At 38.4% G+C, this 18,674-nt stretch overlaps 1 protein-coding gene across 5 annotated transcripts in view; it reads left to right on the top strand.

Annotated features, from left to right (window-relative positions):
• Positions 1 to 18,674, top strand: part of LOC149258306 (organellar oligopeptidase A, chloroplastic/mitochondrial-like) — a 403,930-nt gene that overhangs the window by 168,525 nt on the left and 216,731 nt on the right. For all 5 annotated transcript variants that reach the window (XR_016256794.1, XM_089415124.1, XM_089415109.1 and 2 more), the window contains exons 9-10: positions 16,949 to 17,056; positions 17,177 to 17,422. Coding sequence is in view for 4 of the 5 variants with exons in the window: in XM_089415124.1 (XP_089271250.1) it covers positions 16,949 to 17,056; positions 17,177 to 17,422 (354 nt within the window). In the remaining variant the exon portion in view is untranslated. The remainder of the gene's footprint in view (positions 1 to 16,948; positions 17,057 to 17,176; positions 17,423 to 18,674) is intronic.

Genomic DNA, 18,674 nt, shown 5'->3' with positions numbered 1-18,674 from the left:
ATAAGGTAAGTCCATCTGAATACTCCCTCCAAGGTCTTGTTGACCATGTACATGTCAACAGTCCAAGAAGCAAGGTACAAAGCAACAATTTTTTTTTTTTTTTTTTTTTTTTTTTTTTTTTTTTTTTTTTTTCTGTCAATATTGTCATTTTAATCCCAAATTTTGCTTTTGTAATGTAAAAATGTTTTTAGTATGAATATTAAGCCATGAAACAACACATAGGTAAGCCTATGATTCTTCTCAAAGGGTTTCACTCTAGGGAGTTTTCTAATCTCCCCAAATTATCTGCGTTTGTAAACACGGATAATTGGCATGATTTTTCTCCCAGATATACCCCAAAGCTAGGGTGAAATTCATTGATGAGGTCCTAGGTGAGTCCTAGTGTTTATCGAGTCTATTTATTTTTCATACTAGATTCTTTGTCTTGTTGCAGAATTTGGTTGAGCGTCAAGTGATCTATGTATGTGTTCCTTCTAAGGGTTGAATTATTGTTTTGATGTAAAGGTGTGTTTAGAAATATTTTTGGTGAATTGTTCCTCATAATTAGAAAACCATTACCAAAATAGTTTTAGTTACACTCAGAGGGTGGAAAAATAATTAATCCCCTCTTGAGTCTTTTTAATTTTAATTTATGGCGAAAATAATATTAATATTTGCCAAAAATTATCCAAAAATAAAACGAAGGGAAAATTAATTACCATCCAAGTAGAAAATTCATCAAAAAATTATTTGAGACTATTTTCAAAGGAAAATAATTCAAGTCAAACATAAAATGCCTCATTTCAAAGGTAGAAGGACTCAGTCCAGAAATTCGTTGGACCCAGAAGATTATTTTCTCCAGCAAATCAAATTTTTGGGCAAAGCAAATAAAGCACAAGTAATGAAAACGCTATTTTTCGCAGGTCCTCCACGGTCCAGAAGTCAAAGATTGACCACTCCAGCATGATGAACAAAGAAGATCAATTTTTTTTGAGAGATGTGCCAACTAATCAAGGGATCACATTTTTTCTTATAGGATCAAGCCATGGATCGATGCAACTAGCCATTGTTTCGACTTGGAGGGGTTATTCCCTCTCATTTTCTATATAAGGAAGCTCTCAAGCTACCCATTGTATCTTGATCTCACTAAATCAATTTTTTTGTACTGAGCTAAGCTCTGTTGGAATATTTTCTATAAAAAACTTTGGGGTTTCAATTCAAGGTGTCTCTCGCTTGATGATTCATGGTATGTGCTGAACGAGTTTAATGCTCTAATTTTATGCTTTAACTGAAGAGTATTATTTCATAGCCAGTGGTTGGACTATCTATTAGCACAAGTATCTTGAAGGCTCAAGGATTTCAAGATAACGTGATTGTGAAGAGCCTTAGTCCTCTCCTACCCTAGACGACTAGGGTTTTTGGGTATACAGGCCTTAGGAGGATTTGTAACTAGGTTCAGTCTTCATAATATTCTATGTACTATTGATTTTATGCATTTGATGTAAAGAGAAAAGAAAAAATTATTATTGTTATTTTATAGCATGGGTTTCATGCTCAAGGTCAATTTATTTATAGGTCAAAGCACCCATTGTGTGCTTCTAGGGTTTGTCATAGAGTCAAAAAGTCAAAAGAGTCATTGTCATATGTAAAAGACCCTATTGGGAATTTTGTATCAAGTCAAAAGAATTTATTTGAGTCAAAATTGTGTCAAAAGTCCCTCCAAGACCAAGTCGACCTACAAGAGAACAAGTCGACCTACAAAAGATGAAGTCGGCCTCATGAAGGAAATTCGTACCCCTTGGAAGCCTATATATAAGTGCATTCAACCTCATTTGAAGAACACATCCAAGACATTCGATCAAGCAAGAAAAGAAGTTCGATCATAAGGAAAAGAAGTCTAAAGGGCAAGCAAAGTTCAAGAAAGAAGTTGGAATCAAAGTTTTTGGTCTCTCTCTCTCTCACGTGCAAAGAAGATTTAGGGTTCCTGAAGCTGCTAGTTCAAAACGAAGTTGCTAGGTCAAAGTTACGAGTAAAGTTGCTAGGTCGAAGTTGCAATAATAGTGGGGATCGAAGTTGCAGGAGTCGCTGGGGGTCGAAGTTTTTGTAGTAGCTGAAGGACTGAAAATCTGTTGCTGGAAATTGTTTTGACTTTGAAGGAAAGCTCATCAAGAAGGAAGGTTAACTTGGTCTTGGAGGGGTCTCTGTCTTGGGTCTAAAGGTCTTGGAATTCGTCATTTGAAGATTCTATAAGAAGAGAAGAATTTCTTGTGGGTTTTCCTCTCTAGGAGAGGTTTTGGCCTTGGCTAGTAGCCTATATCCTGTGTCCATTTGTGTTATTGATCTTCATAGTTTGGTAGCTGTTTGATGATAAGAGCACTATAATAATCAAGAGAAGAAGAAGCTAATTATAAATACTACAAGTTGAAGGAAAGAACATCACAAGCAGTTATCAAAGTAAAGAGAAATCACCCTAATCTTGTTTCCATAGATTTTTCAACATGGTATCAGAGCTAAGGTGACAAGGAAAGGCAGCTTGAAGATCACTCAGTTGAAGAAGGATACATAAGGGCCAAATACAAGAAGAAGAGCATTAAGGAGATTTAGTCATCACATCACAAAGATCATATCGTCTTGAAGAAAGAACTCTTGGAAGAAGAAAGGAAGACCTCAAGGACCCTACCTCCATCTTAAAAGGAATCTACACATTTGAAGCATCTTGGGAAGTCTCTCACATTCTACATCCAAAGGAAGCAAGAAGAACACTTCATCATCAAAGGAATCAAAGTAATCTCCCTCACATTGAAGAAAGGATCACATCTCAAGCATCTTTGAAGAAGAACATATCTCCTTATCTTGAAGAAGTAGCATTGTCTTTTTGAAGAAGGAATATCATCATCATCAAGAAAGGCATCTAGTGGAAGACATCATCATCAAGGAGGCATCTTCATTTGTCAAGTAAGTACTTTATATTTCATGTCTCAATCTACAAACCAAATGACTACTTTTTGCAAGGAGAACAATAAACTTGTTGGGACATCAAACTACCTTGCATGGAAGAAGAGAATAGATTTGATCCTCATAGAAAATGAAGTTATTGAATATGTCATGGGCTCAATCTCCAAACCTCCACAAGAGCAATCTCAAGCACTATCAAAGTATATGAAAGGAGAAATAAGGGCTCAAAGAATCCTCATTGAATCTATCAAGGATTCTCTCATTCCCTATGTAGCAAAATTGAAGACATCTAAAGAAATCTATGACAAGTTGGTGGAATTGTTCTTTGTAAGTACTGCAGGGGAAATAATATCTTTAAGAATCAAATTATACAAAATGAAAGTATCAAAGGAAGAAGGGGTAGCCTCATATCTCATGAAGGTATCTCAAATAAGAGATCAACTACAAGAGATAGGAGAAACAATGTTAGATCCAGAAATGACCACTCTTGTACTCAATGCACTACTAGATGAATGGGGCAACTTTGTATCAAGTATCTATGGAAAGAAGGAAACTACTCCATTCAATGATCTATGGTCATTATGTAAGATTGAAGAAACCAGATTAAAGGCAAAGAATGATGTTGGATCAAATGAACAAACACAAGCATATGCAACTATGACAAGGAGGAAAGGGAAGTTTGAAAAATTTGAGCCTGGAAAGAAATTTCAAAAGAAAATTGACATGTCTAAAATTCAGTGCTATGAATGTAGTGAGTATGGGCACTTCAAGAGGAATTGTCCTAAACTCAAGAATGGCAACAAGAAAAGAAAGGAAAGAAGTGAAGCCCATGTGACCAAAGAAGTAAAAGAATTGGAAGAGAAGAAGTCAAAGAAGGAAGAAGTGAAAGACGTCTACTATTGAAAGTCTAACATACATTTAGTTCATTTTCACTTTATAGAAGAAAGCAAGTCATGGTAGGATGCATTACAGTCATGCAAGATGCATTATAGCTATATTGAAATGACATTGTACTAGGAGCACGAAAGCATAAGAGATGTAGTAGTTTGTATGGTTGAAGCAAATCATCTAGCAAGATAGGAAGATAAGAGTTTGTCACATCTCATCATCATTAGAAAGAAGCATTTGTAGAATGAGGATCATCAAGATCCTTCATTAGAGTCTCTATTGAAAAAGGTTCACCTCTACCTGGAAGAAGTAAGTGATAGACTACATTCCACGTAGTGTGGGATCCACAGTTAGAAGGATGAAGGTATGTTGGCAAAGAAGTGCAGCATGACAATTTAGTTGAAGCATTTTCATCTTCAAGCAAGGAAAGGGAAGTTGCTAAAGGAAGCCTAGATGATCACATGAAGGAAGACGTATGCATATATTTGTTAACTTTGATAAATGGATAAAGCCATGCCATCACTTAATTGCAAATAGAATGATTAGAATGCTCTATTCCATGAGCATGATTGAAGAAGAAGGGTCTCTTCTTTATGAATGATACATGAAGGCATAAATACAATTTGCATTGAACTCTTCTACATGATGACAAGATGAAATTAACATTACATGACCTCATGAAAGAATATGAGGTGGTTGGTGACAATTGATCCTTTGCAGAAGGAGCTATGTATAAAGATCCCAAGGAAGCAGTATGTGAAGAAATTGGAAAGAGAGTTCGATTGATCAACATTTGATAACAATTAGAGGAATTAGCTATGACATCTCCATGGAGAAGTTATGAAAACCCTGATAAGTATGAAAGAGAAGGAGAACCTTGGTAGTAAATGTCTTGGAGATGGATTTGTACGATAAGCAAGTGTTGATGTTGTAGAAGCAGATATTTTGATGAACGACCACCATTAAGAGGTAATTTTGATTTAATGATTCACTTTTTGATTTTGAAAGCAAGCATCTAGTTTGGTTGGAATAGGGCTACCGAAAGAACGTTGTAGAAATTCACCTACAACTAGTACACATAATATTGGATGGATAACTTTGGAAGGAACACAACTTGGAAGAGGTAGCAATATGAACGATAGCCAGATGATGACAAAAAAGGAAGGCGCCAAGCCTCATTAAAATTTTACCTTCAACATAAATTGGTCGAAGTAGATATCTTAGGGATCCTCTATTTTTCTATTGACTCCTCACTCTGAGATCCATATCATTGGGCGAGGGTGAGGTCTGAGGATTGAAGAGTTAAATTGTAATCTTGGATGATGACAAAGAAGGAAGGCGCCAAGCCTCATTAAAATTTTACCTTCAACATAAGTTGGTTGAAGTAGATATCTTAGGGATCCTCTACTTTTCTATTGACTCCTCACTCTGAGATCCATATCATTGGGCAAGGGTGAGGTCTGAGGATTGAAGAGTTAAATTGTAATTTTGTTGTAGAGCTAATTAATAAAATTAACCAAGAGCACTTTCCATTACATTTACTTTACTTGTCTCTTGATGGTTTGAGTTTTCATATGCAAAGTCTATTTCAAAAGCAAGTGTTGTAATCATTTCAAACAAGTGTTTTCTTTTCATGTTTCAAGTCTAATTGCATATTGATGTCTTGGTTTAGCACTTCCTTTCTTTTACATTTCCAAGTTAATTACTAATTTTTGGGTTTTGGCAAGATATGTTTCACATGTTTTGATTTATAAAGTTGATTATCTCAAAAGCATTTTGTATCTTACATATCTTGTGCTAACAATTCTTATTTACATTTCAGGGTTACTTTGTTTTCTCTTTTGAGAGCATTGCATTTTACTTTGAGCAAATATATCTTTAAATTGTTGAGCAAATTCCTTATAAGGCACTGGTTTTATGGTTTTTAATCATATTAATGATTGGCATTGTTATTTCAAGTTGCTCACTTCATATTTGCCCATAAATCCTTAAAAGTAATCCATTTTCACTATAACACTCTCCTAGAAACTCACATTTTTTAACTTAACTTTTCATTAGGGACCACCTCCCTTAGCTAACCTAGGAGATAGCTCAAACGGAGAGAGTCGGGATTAGTGTGATAGCTCCTTTTCTGAGTTCCCTGCCACCAACCACACCTTGTGGGGTTGAAGGCTTTTCCTCACTGACTTGTAGGTAGGTGTAGGCGGCAGGGTCAACAGGTTCATTTTTACACAAGCTTGAACCATAGGGAACTATGCTTGGATTCAGTTTCATGTTTACACAAGCTTGAAACGAAAAAACTATGTTTGGATTCAGTTTCATTTTTACACAAGCTCGAAACGAAAAACTATGCTTGGATTCAGTTTCATTTTTACACAAGCTTGAAACAAAGAACTATGCTTGAAATTGGTTTACATGCCCCTAGCATGGTGAAAGGGAGAGTCTCTTGTAACCAGATGGAAGTCGCTGTGGTGAAGCAGGACGATTATCCAACATCTTTTTGGCTTCGTCCAGATAGGGAGAAAGATGAATGGGGTGATTCCCTTCACATAACCTAAAGGGAAACTTAACTTACCACTAGGTGCATGCCTCCTAAGCTTCATTACATTCACCTAAGTAGACTACTCGTGGCTATGAGGTGGATGGAATGAAGGTTCATACACGAGATCAAGTGAAAAACTCGACTGGGATTTTACGAGATCTAATCAAAGACTCGAATTGGAACTTGGGACCTTGTTTCATTTTTTAATGAGCTTGACACAACTTACAAGACAAGGAACTTTGCTCAGATTCCTTGTTTCATTTTTTAACGAGCTTGACACAAGACAAGGAACTATGTTCATATTCCTTGTTTCATTTTTTAACGAGCTTGACACAAGACAAGGAACTCTCCTCATATCCTTGGTTTCATTTTTTAATGAGGTTGACACAAGACAAGGAACTCTCCTCATATTCCTTGTTTCATTTTTTAATGAGGTTGACACAAGACAAGGAATTATCCTTATGGACCTGTTTCATTTTTTAACGAGGTTGACACAGTAAAAGAACTATCCTCATATCCTTTGTTTCATTTTTTAACGAGGTTGACACAAGACAAGGAACTATCCTCATATCCTTGGTTTCATTTTTTAACGAGGTTGACACAAGACCAGGAACTGTCCTCATATTCCTTGTTTCATTTTTTAATGAGGTTGACACAAGACAAGGAATTATCCTCATGCCCTTGGTTTCATTTTTTAATGAAGTTGACACAAGACAAGGAACTATCCTCATACCCTTGGTTTCATTTTTTAACGAGGTTGACACAAGACAAGGAACTATCCTCATACCCTTGGTTTCATTTTTTAACGAGGTTGACACAAGACAAGGAACTATCCTCATATTCCTTGTTTTTCACGACCCATGATAGGAGGACATGACTTCCAAGAGGTTCTCATTTGATGGGAGAACAATGCTTTGGAAGTAGAGATTTGGTTCCAATGCCCCAAGTACATAATGTACAACATCACTGAATTGATCATCAGTTGATGTAGGTATGAAACGGTTGCCACATAATTGACCCGTGGCGGGGATGATACCATTGGTACAAAAGGCCCACTTAGGGAAGATGGTTGACTGGAAGCCATATTTGGACCGGAAAATGAAAGTTGCTCAACGGTGACAATTTTGCCTTTATGCGGGAAACAAATCACTCGAAAGAATGTTGAAACAATAGCTCCCATGTTAAAATTGGCAACTAGGGCCAAACTCCATGTGGGTCAGCTTATTTATGGCAGCTGATATTTTTATTGGATCCCTCTCATCAAGAGGTGTAGGATTGATCTAAAGATCATCTGATTCCAATAAGTATTTATGGAGATATGAATTTATTTTGATTATGGAATTATTATCAAGCCGACCAGCAACTTGAGTAGGCACAGAAGCCCAAAAGACATGCCTATTCATCATCTATGTTTTAGTATAAATAGAAGAGGGTTTGAAGTCATTTACTCACACTCTTTATGTGATCTCCTCTCCACGTCTAGGGTTTTTGGAGAAGGAGAGACACTAAGGAGTGCACTGGCCTTGTACGATGCCCTAGCCACAGTGAATCTAACCGCAGAGAGGATGACGCCCTACCTGTAGCCAAATGGAGAGCACTAGCCGCAAATTGAAGGAGATCTATTTGCTGTCTTGGGGAGCTGCAATACACAGTCTAAAGAAGCCCTAATCCATGGAAAAACGAGGCCCTAACTGCCGTTGAAAGAAGTCTAATACACAGTGTCTTAACGTTGCCATGGAGAACCCTAACCACAGTGAATGAAGCCAGCGCTATAGACGCAGTCATGGAGGATGAAAGACTAGGCCGCAGTTTAAGGAGGGTTTATGTGCCCTAACTGCAATCAGTACAAGCCCTAGCCGTAGTCATAGAATTGGCTCTTAAACGCTGTCTAATTCTACACAGAAAGGAGGTTTCAAATGCAGCTTTAATACATTGTCCAAAGGAAGCCTTTAATACGTTGTTAAGAGAAGCTCCAATACGCTGTTAAGTACAACACTTATCCGCACAAGAGCCAGGACATCTAGTCGCTGTCAAGTAAGCTTAAACGCTCTCCAGAAGTGACCTCTCCACAGCTAGTAAGGTTCTGTCTCATAGCTAGAAGAAGGCTCTATCATTACATTCATCAGGGAGAGGCCTCAAGACGTTGTTAAGGAGCCTAAATGCAGCCAGAATCGCTGTAGGTGACAGCGTGGATTAGGAGGGACTAACCTAGGAGGTGTGATGAGGACACTGTAGCAGCCCAATCACAGTGAAATCATAATGATGTATATGGTCAGCATGATGAATATGGACAACATGATATATATGGGCAGCATGATGAATATGGACAGCATGATATATATGGGCAGCATGATGAATATGAAAAGCATGATATATATGGGCAGCATGATGAATATGGGCAGCATGATGTATGAGATCATGTGCATGGGCAGCACAATGATACATGGAGCATGGACAACATCATGATGAATGTAATCATAAGCATGGGCAGCTTGATGATGAATGAGACCATGGAAGATGCAGCATGATGAGCAGCATGAAGATGAGAGCAGCTCAGTCATCTAGGTCCAGCACTGTGATGGGGCAGCATGGTGCTACACGGTAAGGTGCGGCAAATGGACGAGATGCAGTACTATGATAGGTGAAGGAGTCACCTTAGAGAATCAGTTGAAGCAATATGTCTTCAACTGATCTCTGCAGATATCAAAAGTCAAAGTGTTGACTTCTATTGTAAATGTACTATCTCTCTTTCTTTGCTGAACTTTGAAGAACATAAAAGAAGAATTGATCAAGGGTTTCCCACATTGTGGGGTTTGTCCCTGGCTAGCACCACATCCTGTGTCCTCTTGTCTTGACTTGTCTTCTGCGATTTATATTTATGTTCTATCTGTAGTTTACGTTAATGTTGATGTGATTGCTAACTGTGAAAAATTAAATAAATTGCTCTAGTATAGAACATACCTAAAATTAACATCCCATGTCACAAACATAGTCACGCCCAAGAAGTAAGTTGTAATCTAAAGGGCCTGGGACTACCATCACATTCAGATAAACGATTTTCCTCCCAAAGTAATAGGTAACTGAGGGAGGATCCCTAATGGTTCACTGGTTCCTCTGTTAAAAGCCAATAGATTCTGGGTAACAGGCACAAGTGGCAGAGAACCGAGTGCTTGCCAAGCAGTTGAGGAAATGATACTCACAGATGCACCTTCATCTATAATAGTGCCAGAAACAATCACATTACAAACCTGTACTATGATCTGGAAAGGCACATAAGAAGGAAGACGGAATCCTGCCAGTCGATTCCAATCAAAGGAAGTAACCAGACTACTTGGAGGGGGTATCGTAGAAACGAGAGAATTAACCCCTTGAGTTACGAGAACCAGAGGATTTTCCTCCTGTCTTGATGGAATAGGAGGACTACCCCCATGCTCATTAGAATCTGAAGAAACAAAAAGAACTTGAGTGGTATCATACTCACTCTATTCGGGAAAGGTACAATTAACTGAAGATGAAACCAGGTCAACTGTTTCCTTGACCTATTGATTTGGGTCAGGTATAGACTCTTAGGATTCACTTTTAGAGAGAGTGGGTTTAACCGACGGTTGATTTTGGTCAGTCAATTCATCAACTAGTGAAGGATCAAGGGAGAGTCTCCTGTAACCAGATGGAAGTCGCTGCGGTGAAGCAGGACGATTATCCAACACTTTTTTGGCTTCATCCAGATAGGGACAAAGGTGAATGGAGTGATTCCTTTCACATAACCTATAGGGAAACTTAACTTTACCCTTCTTTCCATGAACTTCACTACCACTAGTTGATGGTGTGTCACCATCATGATCTCGAAAAGTTGATGACATAGGATGATGTGAACGAAAAGACCATTCTTCTAAGATATGAGGAATATCAGGACAATTTCGAAGAAGATGGTCTCCCGCACAAAGTTTGCATGGATATCGAACTTTGTGAGGCTTGACGGACGGTTTCTCATCAGATGTTGCATTCAAAGCAATGGTTGCTTGGTTGCCCCTCTGCTGAATTTGCTTCTTCTTCTTCTTCTTCCCTTTCTTATTCTTCTTAGCCACTTGGTTACTAGTACCAATACTTTCACCAGGCGAAGAGGAAGAAGGGGAGGAAGAAACAACCGAGGAAGAAGGCAAAGGGTCAACTTTAGGATCAACTGGAGGTTGATTTTGTCCAGTTGGAGGAGTACTCGATTGCAGAGAAATCACGACATTTTGAACCAAGGAGGTTGAAAACAACCATACTGGCAAGCCAATGGTAAATCCCGGAAGGGACAATGTAGCCATATATGGAGCACCAATATTTCCAAAAGGAGGAAAAGGACTAGGATTCCCATCAAAAGGAATTCCTTGATCGGTGGACTCTGGATTTGTCGCCATATGTCTCAACCTAAGATCAACTAAGGAGTGAGCGTGGAGGATGTTATCCGCGGTCAATTAAATTTATTTTAATCAAAGTAACATAACAAAACAATAATAATTTCTCATTCATATTTTTTCTGTTTTGTCCTGATGATGGACCCCCTTTGGGGTTTGAAACGTTGGCAGAATGAACAAGAAACTGTGGATAATCCGGGTCATGAAGCTACAAAAGAGGGATAATCTAGGCAAAAGGTTTACCAAGCAACTATGAACTGCAGAATACCTCCTGGTGAACCAAGAAGTACGGGCAGGCAATCTCCTCGAATGTTGTGTTCGGTGTATCGCTGTGTACAAGGCGGCCAACTCGGTTACCTAAGGATGGATAGCAACCTAGTGTTGTCCTCCCATATATACTCGAAAGTACGTGGAGGCGCAATTCGTATAAGTGCTGTCTAATGCAAAACCGCATAGTGAGAGCATTCCCATATACTTTACATACTGTAACACTGCCCTATATACCCGAAGGTACGTGGATGAGCTACGATATACTCACGTACGTGGAATGAGGTATCACACTCGGGATGTATTGTAGACAAGTTAGCGACAACTGCTTTGTTTTACGACGCCGGAACACGTCTCTAGCCTAGACCTCTAAATGTTTTTCGTTAGGTGATAATGCTCCATAAGGTAAATTCAGATAAATTTTAAGTTGATCTTCTTTAGAATTTGCTTTTCAAGGTTCACCATGTGATGTATGTTTGCAATTCCTAAAATGCAACTAATATGATAAGTTCAATTGAACAATGAAAACCTTAGTAGGGATAGAGCAATCCGATCTTTGACAAAGAGCAAAGAGCACATCTAATGCAATTTCCCTAGCTATTTCTTTCAAGCATTCACAAACTACAATATGAGCGATGCAAGTTTTTCTTTTCGATTTCCTTAATGTGAATATGAACAAAAGGAAATATGCACATACAATCAATCAATGTTTCATAAGAACAAAGACTTTTACGATAGTTCTAATTCAAAGGAAGAGAAGACTTTACGACACTTTCTTTCAAATGAAGATTATTTAACTATATTTTAACTTTGACTATAGACTGATAATGACAAAAAAACATTAAGAAACATTAATCAATCAAATCAAAGTTGGGCTAGACAATGAGATAGAAACTTGTTTTCTGAAACATGACACTCATTGATCAATTAGCAAGCAATCAAATAGAGGAAAGTTGGTAAAAACTCAATCCAAAGGTGAAAATTTTCCCTAAGGTGGATCAGCAGGTCAAAGAGGGCCTAACTGCGCTGCAAAGCACTGTCTCTCACTCAAGGGTGCTCTGCAGAGCACTGTCCCTTGACCGAGCCTGCGCTGATTCCTTAGAGACCACTCAAGAGTCATCTAACCTCAATTTTTTACCAAAATTCAATGCAAAAGAGCTGAAATACAGTCAATGAACATAAGTAGGGTCTACAAGAATGTCCTAGGAGGTGGATAAGCTACTAGGAAAGGTGATAGTTCCCCAGTGGAGTCGCCAATTTGTTTTGGAGAATTTGGTATCTACGGATAAATACTAATTCCCTAGATAAGTAGCTGTATCTAGAACAACAATTTAAAGTGTTTTAGTCTTTTCCTATAAGCAATAGATAAGATGAGAAGATGAGAAGACCTACTTGTAGTTCCGCTTTCCTCTCGTCTCCCTTGTATCGATCCTGTCGCTCCTTCCCGTACTTAATACGCTTGAGAAGTACCTGTAAACACAACAGAAAACAAAGAATCGATCAAAGCACACAATCTATTGAATATAAGTGAAAGGAATCAGATACAATTCACACATATAAGCATTATGAAACAATACAAACATATGGGAGAAAGGTTCAAACACTTTATTGAATAGAAGAAGGAACTACAACCATTGGTGTCTGATTCAAAGCCATTCCTCCAGCGTGGATCCCATCCACATCACATCAAAAGCATGACAAACTTGTAGCATTACAATACTTGCTTCAAAGCCAAATCTCATAGCAACTTTATCTCCTTACAATTCAACATAATCTAGCCCCTGATCACTTAGATGAGTGGTCCAATTATAGGGAGATGAAGGAGGTTTTGTCATAAATGGTGGCTTTGAATGGCCTTCCATACTTAGAATTAGTTCCATGGAGAAAGGGATGAGAGGATAGGATGCATCTTAACTCATTCCTCATCCATTTTCGAGCTTATAGGAGTTGATAAGTGAGGGAACCTTCTAGACGACTCCAAAAGATAAGAATATTCGCCAAACCCTATGTGAATTTCGCTCAATCTTGCCTAGCGCAGGTGAAAGGAAGCTTAAGTGCTCTGTAGAGCACCCTGGCAATGGACTCAACTGCTTTGTAGCGCACCTTTACAGGGGCTTACCTGCGCTGGTCCCTTTAGAGCTGTCCCCTTAGCGCATGCAAACACATAATCCATGGATAGGTATAGTAGGCAGCCTCCTATTGAAGTCGGGCGACCCAAGCCCACAACCGCACCCTCCTTAGCCTACGATATTCCACGCGACCTACTCCAACTTATACCCACCATTGGGAGGGCTTAGAGTCGGTAGGAGCCCAGGCTATTTCTGGATGTCTTCAAGTCATGAAATTGTTTGGGAAGGAGGCATTCAAAGGGGTGATTTGTTTAGGGCATGTAGCAACTGAAATTAAGGTTTGATGAGCCCTAAAACACTGATCTGAATGATGGGATTGATGTGCCTAAATGGATCTGTAACAGTCCAACACAAGGAGCAATCGCAATCACTGCGGGATTGTTCATCCAGTTGCTAATTAGCCGGAATATTTGTCTCCAGATAGAGGTTATTACTGCCAAGGAAATTCTTTGAAGAGTGAGCCATTTCTGGCACCCTAGTTGTACTCAGAATCTGCATAATAATAAAACCCTCTATATGCTGCACCGGTTTTCCCGCATTTGGTTTTTTCCAGGGACGATTGTCCAAAAATAGCGGTGTCCCTTGTGTTGTCTTAGTTTATTTCAGTTGTTGATCTGTATATTTGTGAAGGCTGCATTTGCGTTTATTTCAATATTTATGCATTTAAATAACTTGTTAATGCAAAGAACAAGTAGGAGATAGTAAACCAGAAAATGCAGTAGGGGTTTCTGATGTGTTAGATTCAGAAAATTTCACAGTCTAGAGTCTAGAACACTCCTAGGGCTAAAATTTTGTGAAAGTACAAGAGATATGAATGACAATGTAAGAAAGAGCAAGGACAAGAGGGATTTTAACATTAAAAGTGTGGATATCACCAATTCAAAACTAGAGAAGATGATGAGTCACGAGTGGAGGGGTATATGTAAGACCAAAGATGGCTCATATGAGTGGTTGATTATGCATTTCTAACTGACATGTCACACACATTCAGATTGGGCAGGTTCAGTGTTGATTTCTAGTAACATCGAATGTGCTCTAAGTCTCAAAATTTGCAGGGAGGCTTAGACACATGCATTCTCCAATACGCAGAAATCGGGGAAATTCCATCCAGAGACTGTTTTATTAAAATAAGTAATTATTTTTAATGGGACCCTAAGTCTAAACTTAGGAAATTAAAATAATTAATGGGTAGTAATATAACTGTGGGTGTAACTTCTAGAAGAAGACGAGGATCAAGCCAAAATGATCTAAGCCATTGATTAGAAGTTAATCTGGGCCGTTGGTTGTCCAATAGAAAGATATAAGAAGAGGCTTGAGGCGCACTTGGAGAGCACACATACAGAGGGGAGATCAGAAGTTCGATTTTTTGAAGCAGAGCAGTTGTCGGAGAGATTTTCGATAATGATCTTTTGCAGTGAGGGCCAGGGATAGTATTCGAAGGGAAATCTTTCCTGGTTAGAGAATACTCAGCAGAGAAGGGAGAGAGAGATCCAGCAGAGGCAACGCAGAGCTAGAGAGGCTAACACAGAGCCAGACAGGGCCACGCAAAAGCCAAGAGGGAATCCAGAAATTCGTTGAAGGAATCGATTGCAGAAGCCAGAAGCCGAGGTGTGAGACAAGGAGGTGCAAATCGAAGTTCCTGGGCAACAAATCGATCAACTGAAGGGGTGACACTGGGCTAACGCAGTGACTGCGCAGAGGTAGCCAGGGGCAGTTCATTCAGTGGTTGGATCAGCCAGGATATCCAGTGATAGTGTGAGGTAACCTCACTTATCTCTCTGTCAATGATATTCTCTGTAACTGGATTGCCGGGAAGGCATCCAGAGATTGTATTCAGAAATTACTATTGCTTAATAATAAAATCCTCAGTTGCTTCCCACACTGGGTTTTTCTGGGGACATTTGTCCAAAAATAACTATGTAGATGTGTTGTATTTCTTTCTTGTTCAGTTTCTTATTTCCGCATTTTATTTAAATGGTGAAGGCTGCAGTGTATTTGTTTCGGTGTTAACTGTAGGAAACAGTGAATAATTTTGTTCAGTATTTAACAAATAGAAGAAACAAAATCAGTTGCTGTAGTAGGATATTGGGCATCCAAATTTTCACATTCAGCTGATGTCAACAAGTCTATGATGGGTTATGTCTTTAGTTTCAGTACAGTGGTGCTTTCTTGGTTGGGTAAGAAATATCATGTGGAGACACTTTTGTCAACTAAAGTGGAATATAGGTCAATAGTGAATGTAACTAAGACAATTTGGTTAATGAGAGTACTTGTTGATGTGCAAGTTGAATAATGTGACCCTACTATACTTCAGTGTGACAATCAGAATGTTCTGAAAGAGGAGAAGAATTGTCTTCCACGAGTGGATAAAGCACGTGGAAGTGTGCCTTGACACTACTATTGGTAGCTAGTAGAGAATGAAGAAGTACAGCTGCAATGTTATGCAAGTTATGACCAGCAGACAACAGACCTGATTACCAAAACTAAGTCTTGCGGTCTAGAGAAGCCTGTGCAGTGTGAAATTTCAAGAAAAGGTTGGTGTAACATAGAGTATGGCCATTAAGGGAGAGTGATAAAGTAAATAATATTGTGCAACATGAAACAAACAATCACTCCGATTGAGGCTATGTATACAATTCTTGTATCTTTTGGACTAACATGACAATCTAAGTTATACTCTCATCTAACTGCATTGTGCTAATCTGCAATTGCATATGCATATTTGTAATATTGCTTTGCTGGTTTCTTCAGGATTTCTGCAAAAGGCATACCTGTATGTCATGAACTCTCAACAATGATGTCACTCTGCTGCACAGGACACTTCACTTCACAAACAATTGTCCTTCTTACTATTGGAAAAACTAGACCGAATTACGTTGGTGCAGGGTAGATTCCCTACAATGCTTAAATTTAAATTTTAATCCGGCCTTGCAGCACCCGTGCATTGCTACCATTCCACATACAGCTCCATAGGTTGAATTTATATCAATTGCACGGGTACCTTGCTGAATGCTTGTCTAACATATTGGTTGAGGACCATATCTGCAGGTAGTTGGTCTTGAGCTCATTTGACCTCCTCCACTGGTTTGTGCACCTTTCCAAATGAGTGTGTGAACCTTGATTCACTGCAAAATTCAAGACATTGTATTGAGAATCTTGATTATAGTTGATTATGGACAATAACTGACTAGAATTTGTCTTTAAGACCATGGTAGTTACATAAACTTCATAATCATTGCATTTCAGCTGGCAAATGATGACAATTATGTTTGCCTGTCTAACATATTGGTTAAGGACCCATATCCGCAGATAGTTTCTCTTGAGTCTCTGCACCTCCTCCATTGGTTTGTGAAGAGTGTGTGAACCTTAATTCACTGCAAAATGCAAGACATTGCATTTAAAATATTGATTATGGACTAGATCTGACTTAAATTTGTCTCAAAGACCATGGTATTTACATAAACCGCATAAGCATTGCAGTTCAGCAGGGAAATAATGGCAATTCTGTTTATAATATCAAAGATGGTTTTGACCATCATAGCTCGGACTTTATTGGATCATGCCTCTGAAATGGTATTCTTTTTCTTCTAATCTTGAAGATGACTTCATCATATTGGAAAAAATTATGACATCGTCTCTGAGTTATAAACTTATGTACACTAGAACTTACTATATTTTTGTTCATTTTCAAGAATGTTTCCAAAGAAATGATAATTTTTTAAGCTGTTTCAGATGGAAGCCTTGAATGAAGTATTCATAGCTTTAACTAATTTCTCAGTCTTTTGCAGGAAGAGTTGCGACCATTTTTCTCATTGCCAAAAGTGACAGAAAGCCTTTTCACCCTTGCAAAAATGCTTTTCGAAATTGATATTGAACCAGCGGATGGTCTCGCTCCAGTAAGAGCCATGTTTTGCATTGTCTCGAATAATCATTTTTGTTCTGCAATAAGATCTATTGGTTTGTATTCTGTAGGATTATGTTCTGGTGTCTTTACATTTCCTGACTTTGGTCCACAGGTGTGGGATAAGGATGTGAAATTTTATGCAGTCAAAGATTTATCAGGAAGTCCAGTCGCATATTTCTATTTTGATCCATACTCAAGGCCCTCAGAGAAGCAAGGTGGTGCATGGATGGATGAAGTTTTTGGTCGAAGTCGTGTGCTTCCACAGGATGGTACTTCAGTCAGGCTACCCATAGCACAGATGGTTTGCAACCAGACACCACCGGTTGGAGATAAGCCAAGCCTAATGACTTTCCGTGAGGTAAAGTGTGCAGAAGCAACTGTTACTTTTATCTGGTTTTTCTTTCATATATTTTCTGTCATTGTTAATTGTTGTTAGCTTCTTGTAAGAAAAACAGACTTAGATTAATCGAAAAGTTTGTTTTACAGTTTAAGCCAGCATAAATTGTGGCATCCATATTCCCTATGTATAGAACATTCTGTCACAGTATAAAACCTGCCAAGTCGAAGCAGCTATATCCCACATTTGCCATGCTTAGAAGAATTGCAACAATATAATTGATTTAACTATAGAATAGTGAGAGAAAACGGAGAAGACATCTGGTATTGAGTTATCATAAACAATATGGTCCGTGTCTATAGACCATTTCAACCAGTAAAGCCTGGTCAAAACAACCATCAACATTTAATCTAGCTGTATAATACATTATGTTGATCCTTGTAGCTTGGGCAGGTACTTCACAGGCCTTATGTGCGGGGAAAAGTTGCCCACATCTCCTTAGAACACTTACTCTAGGTTGAGCAAGTTGTTCATGTAACTTAGCCTAAGTTTAACTTAGGAAAAAACACATATTAATATGTTGGCTTATTGACCTAATAAAACTTAGGAAAAGTAAAGTAAATTACTTTAGTGAATAAGTTTTAATCTTAGTCTTCGATCTCAAGTGAGGTGAGATCTAATCTCGACTTTCATTCAATTTGAGATTAGGGGTAGGATTAGGGTTTTAGCTCAATGTAAAGTTATAAAAGCAAGGCTGAGGAGAGAGGGAGACACAAAACAACACAAGATTGAGAGCTGTATCTTAGTGAGAGTGTGCTGGGTCCGAGGGAGTGCAGAGAGGTTGGAGATCTAGATTTGCAAGAGAGAAAAAATATGCTGGATCGAATTCAAAATATTGTAATCTATATTTTCTCAGTTGGGCCATTATCCCTGGACGAGAGCTCAAGTAAGATATGAGTTTTATTAATGATGAACTGATTTGCTAGACAAAAATCTGTTTGTGATCCATGTTATTTAAATTGTTAATTGCTTCTGCTAAATATTTTGTTAATTGTTATTGGACAAATCCCTCTTGCAGACAAGAGTGATCTCTCTAGACTCAATGATCAAATCTAGAATAACCCAAGACAATGTATGCTAACTTTTCTCTAGAAAATACTTGAACAATACTCATCTGATTAATGAAATAGGTTTTCTATGCTTGAGATCCCACTCTAGTTTCGATCTCCAAAACTGGAACCTTCATCAACATAAACATACAAAGGATCAAAGC

The sequence above is a fragment of the Pinus tabuliformis genome, chromosome 6, assembly GCF_031772625.1.
Source record: "Pinus tabuliformis cultivar Carrire ecotype Pingquan chromosome 6, CPIR1, whole genome shotgun sequence".
In the NCBI taxonomy this organism is placed as follows: Eukaryota; Viridiplantae; Streptophyta; class Pinopsida; order Pinales; family Pinaceae; genus Pinus; species Pinus tabuliformis.
The sequence above is the reverse complement of the archived record's forward strand: the minus strand, read 5'-3'. Positions and strand labels throughout refer to the sequence as shown.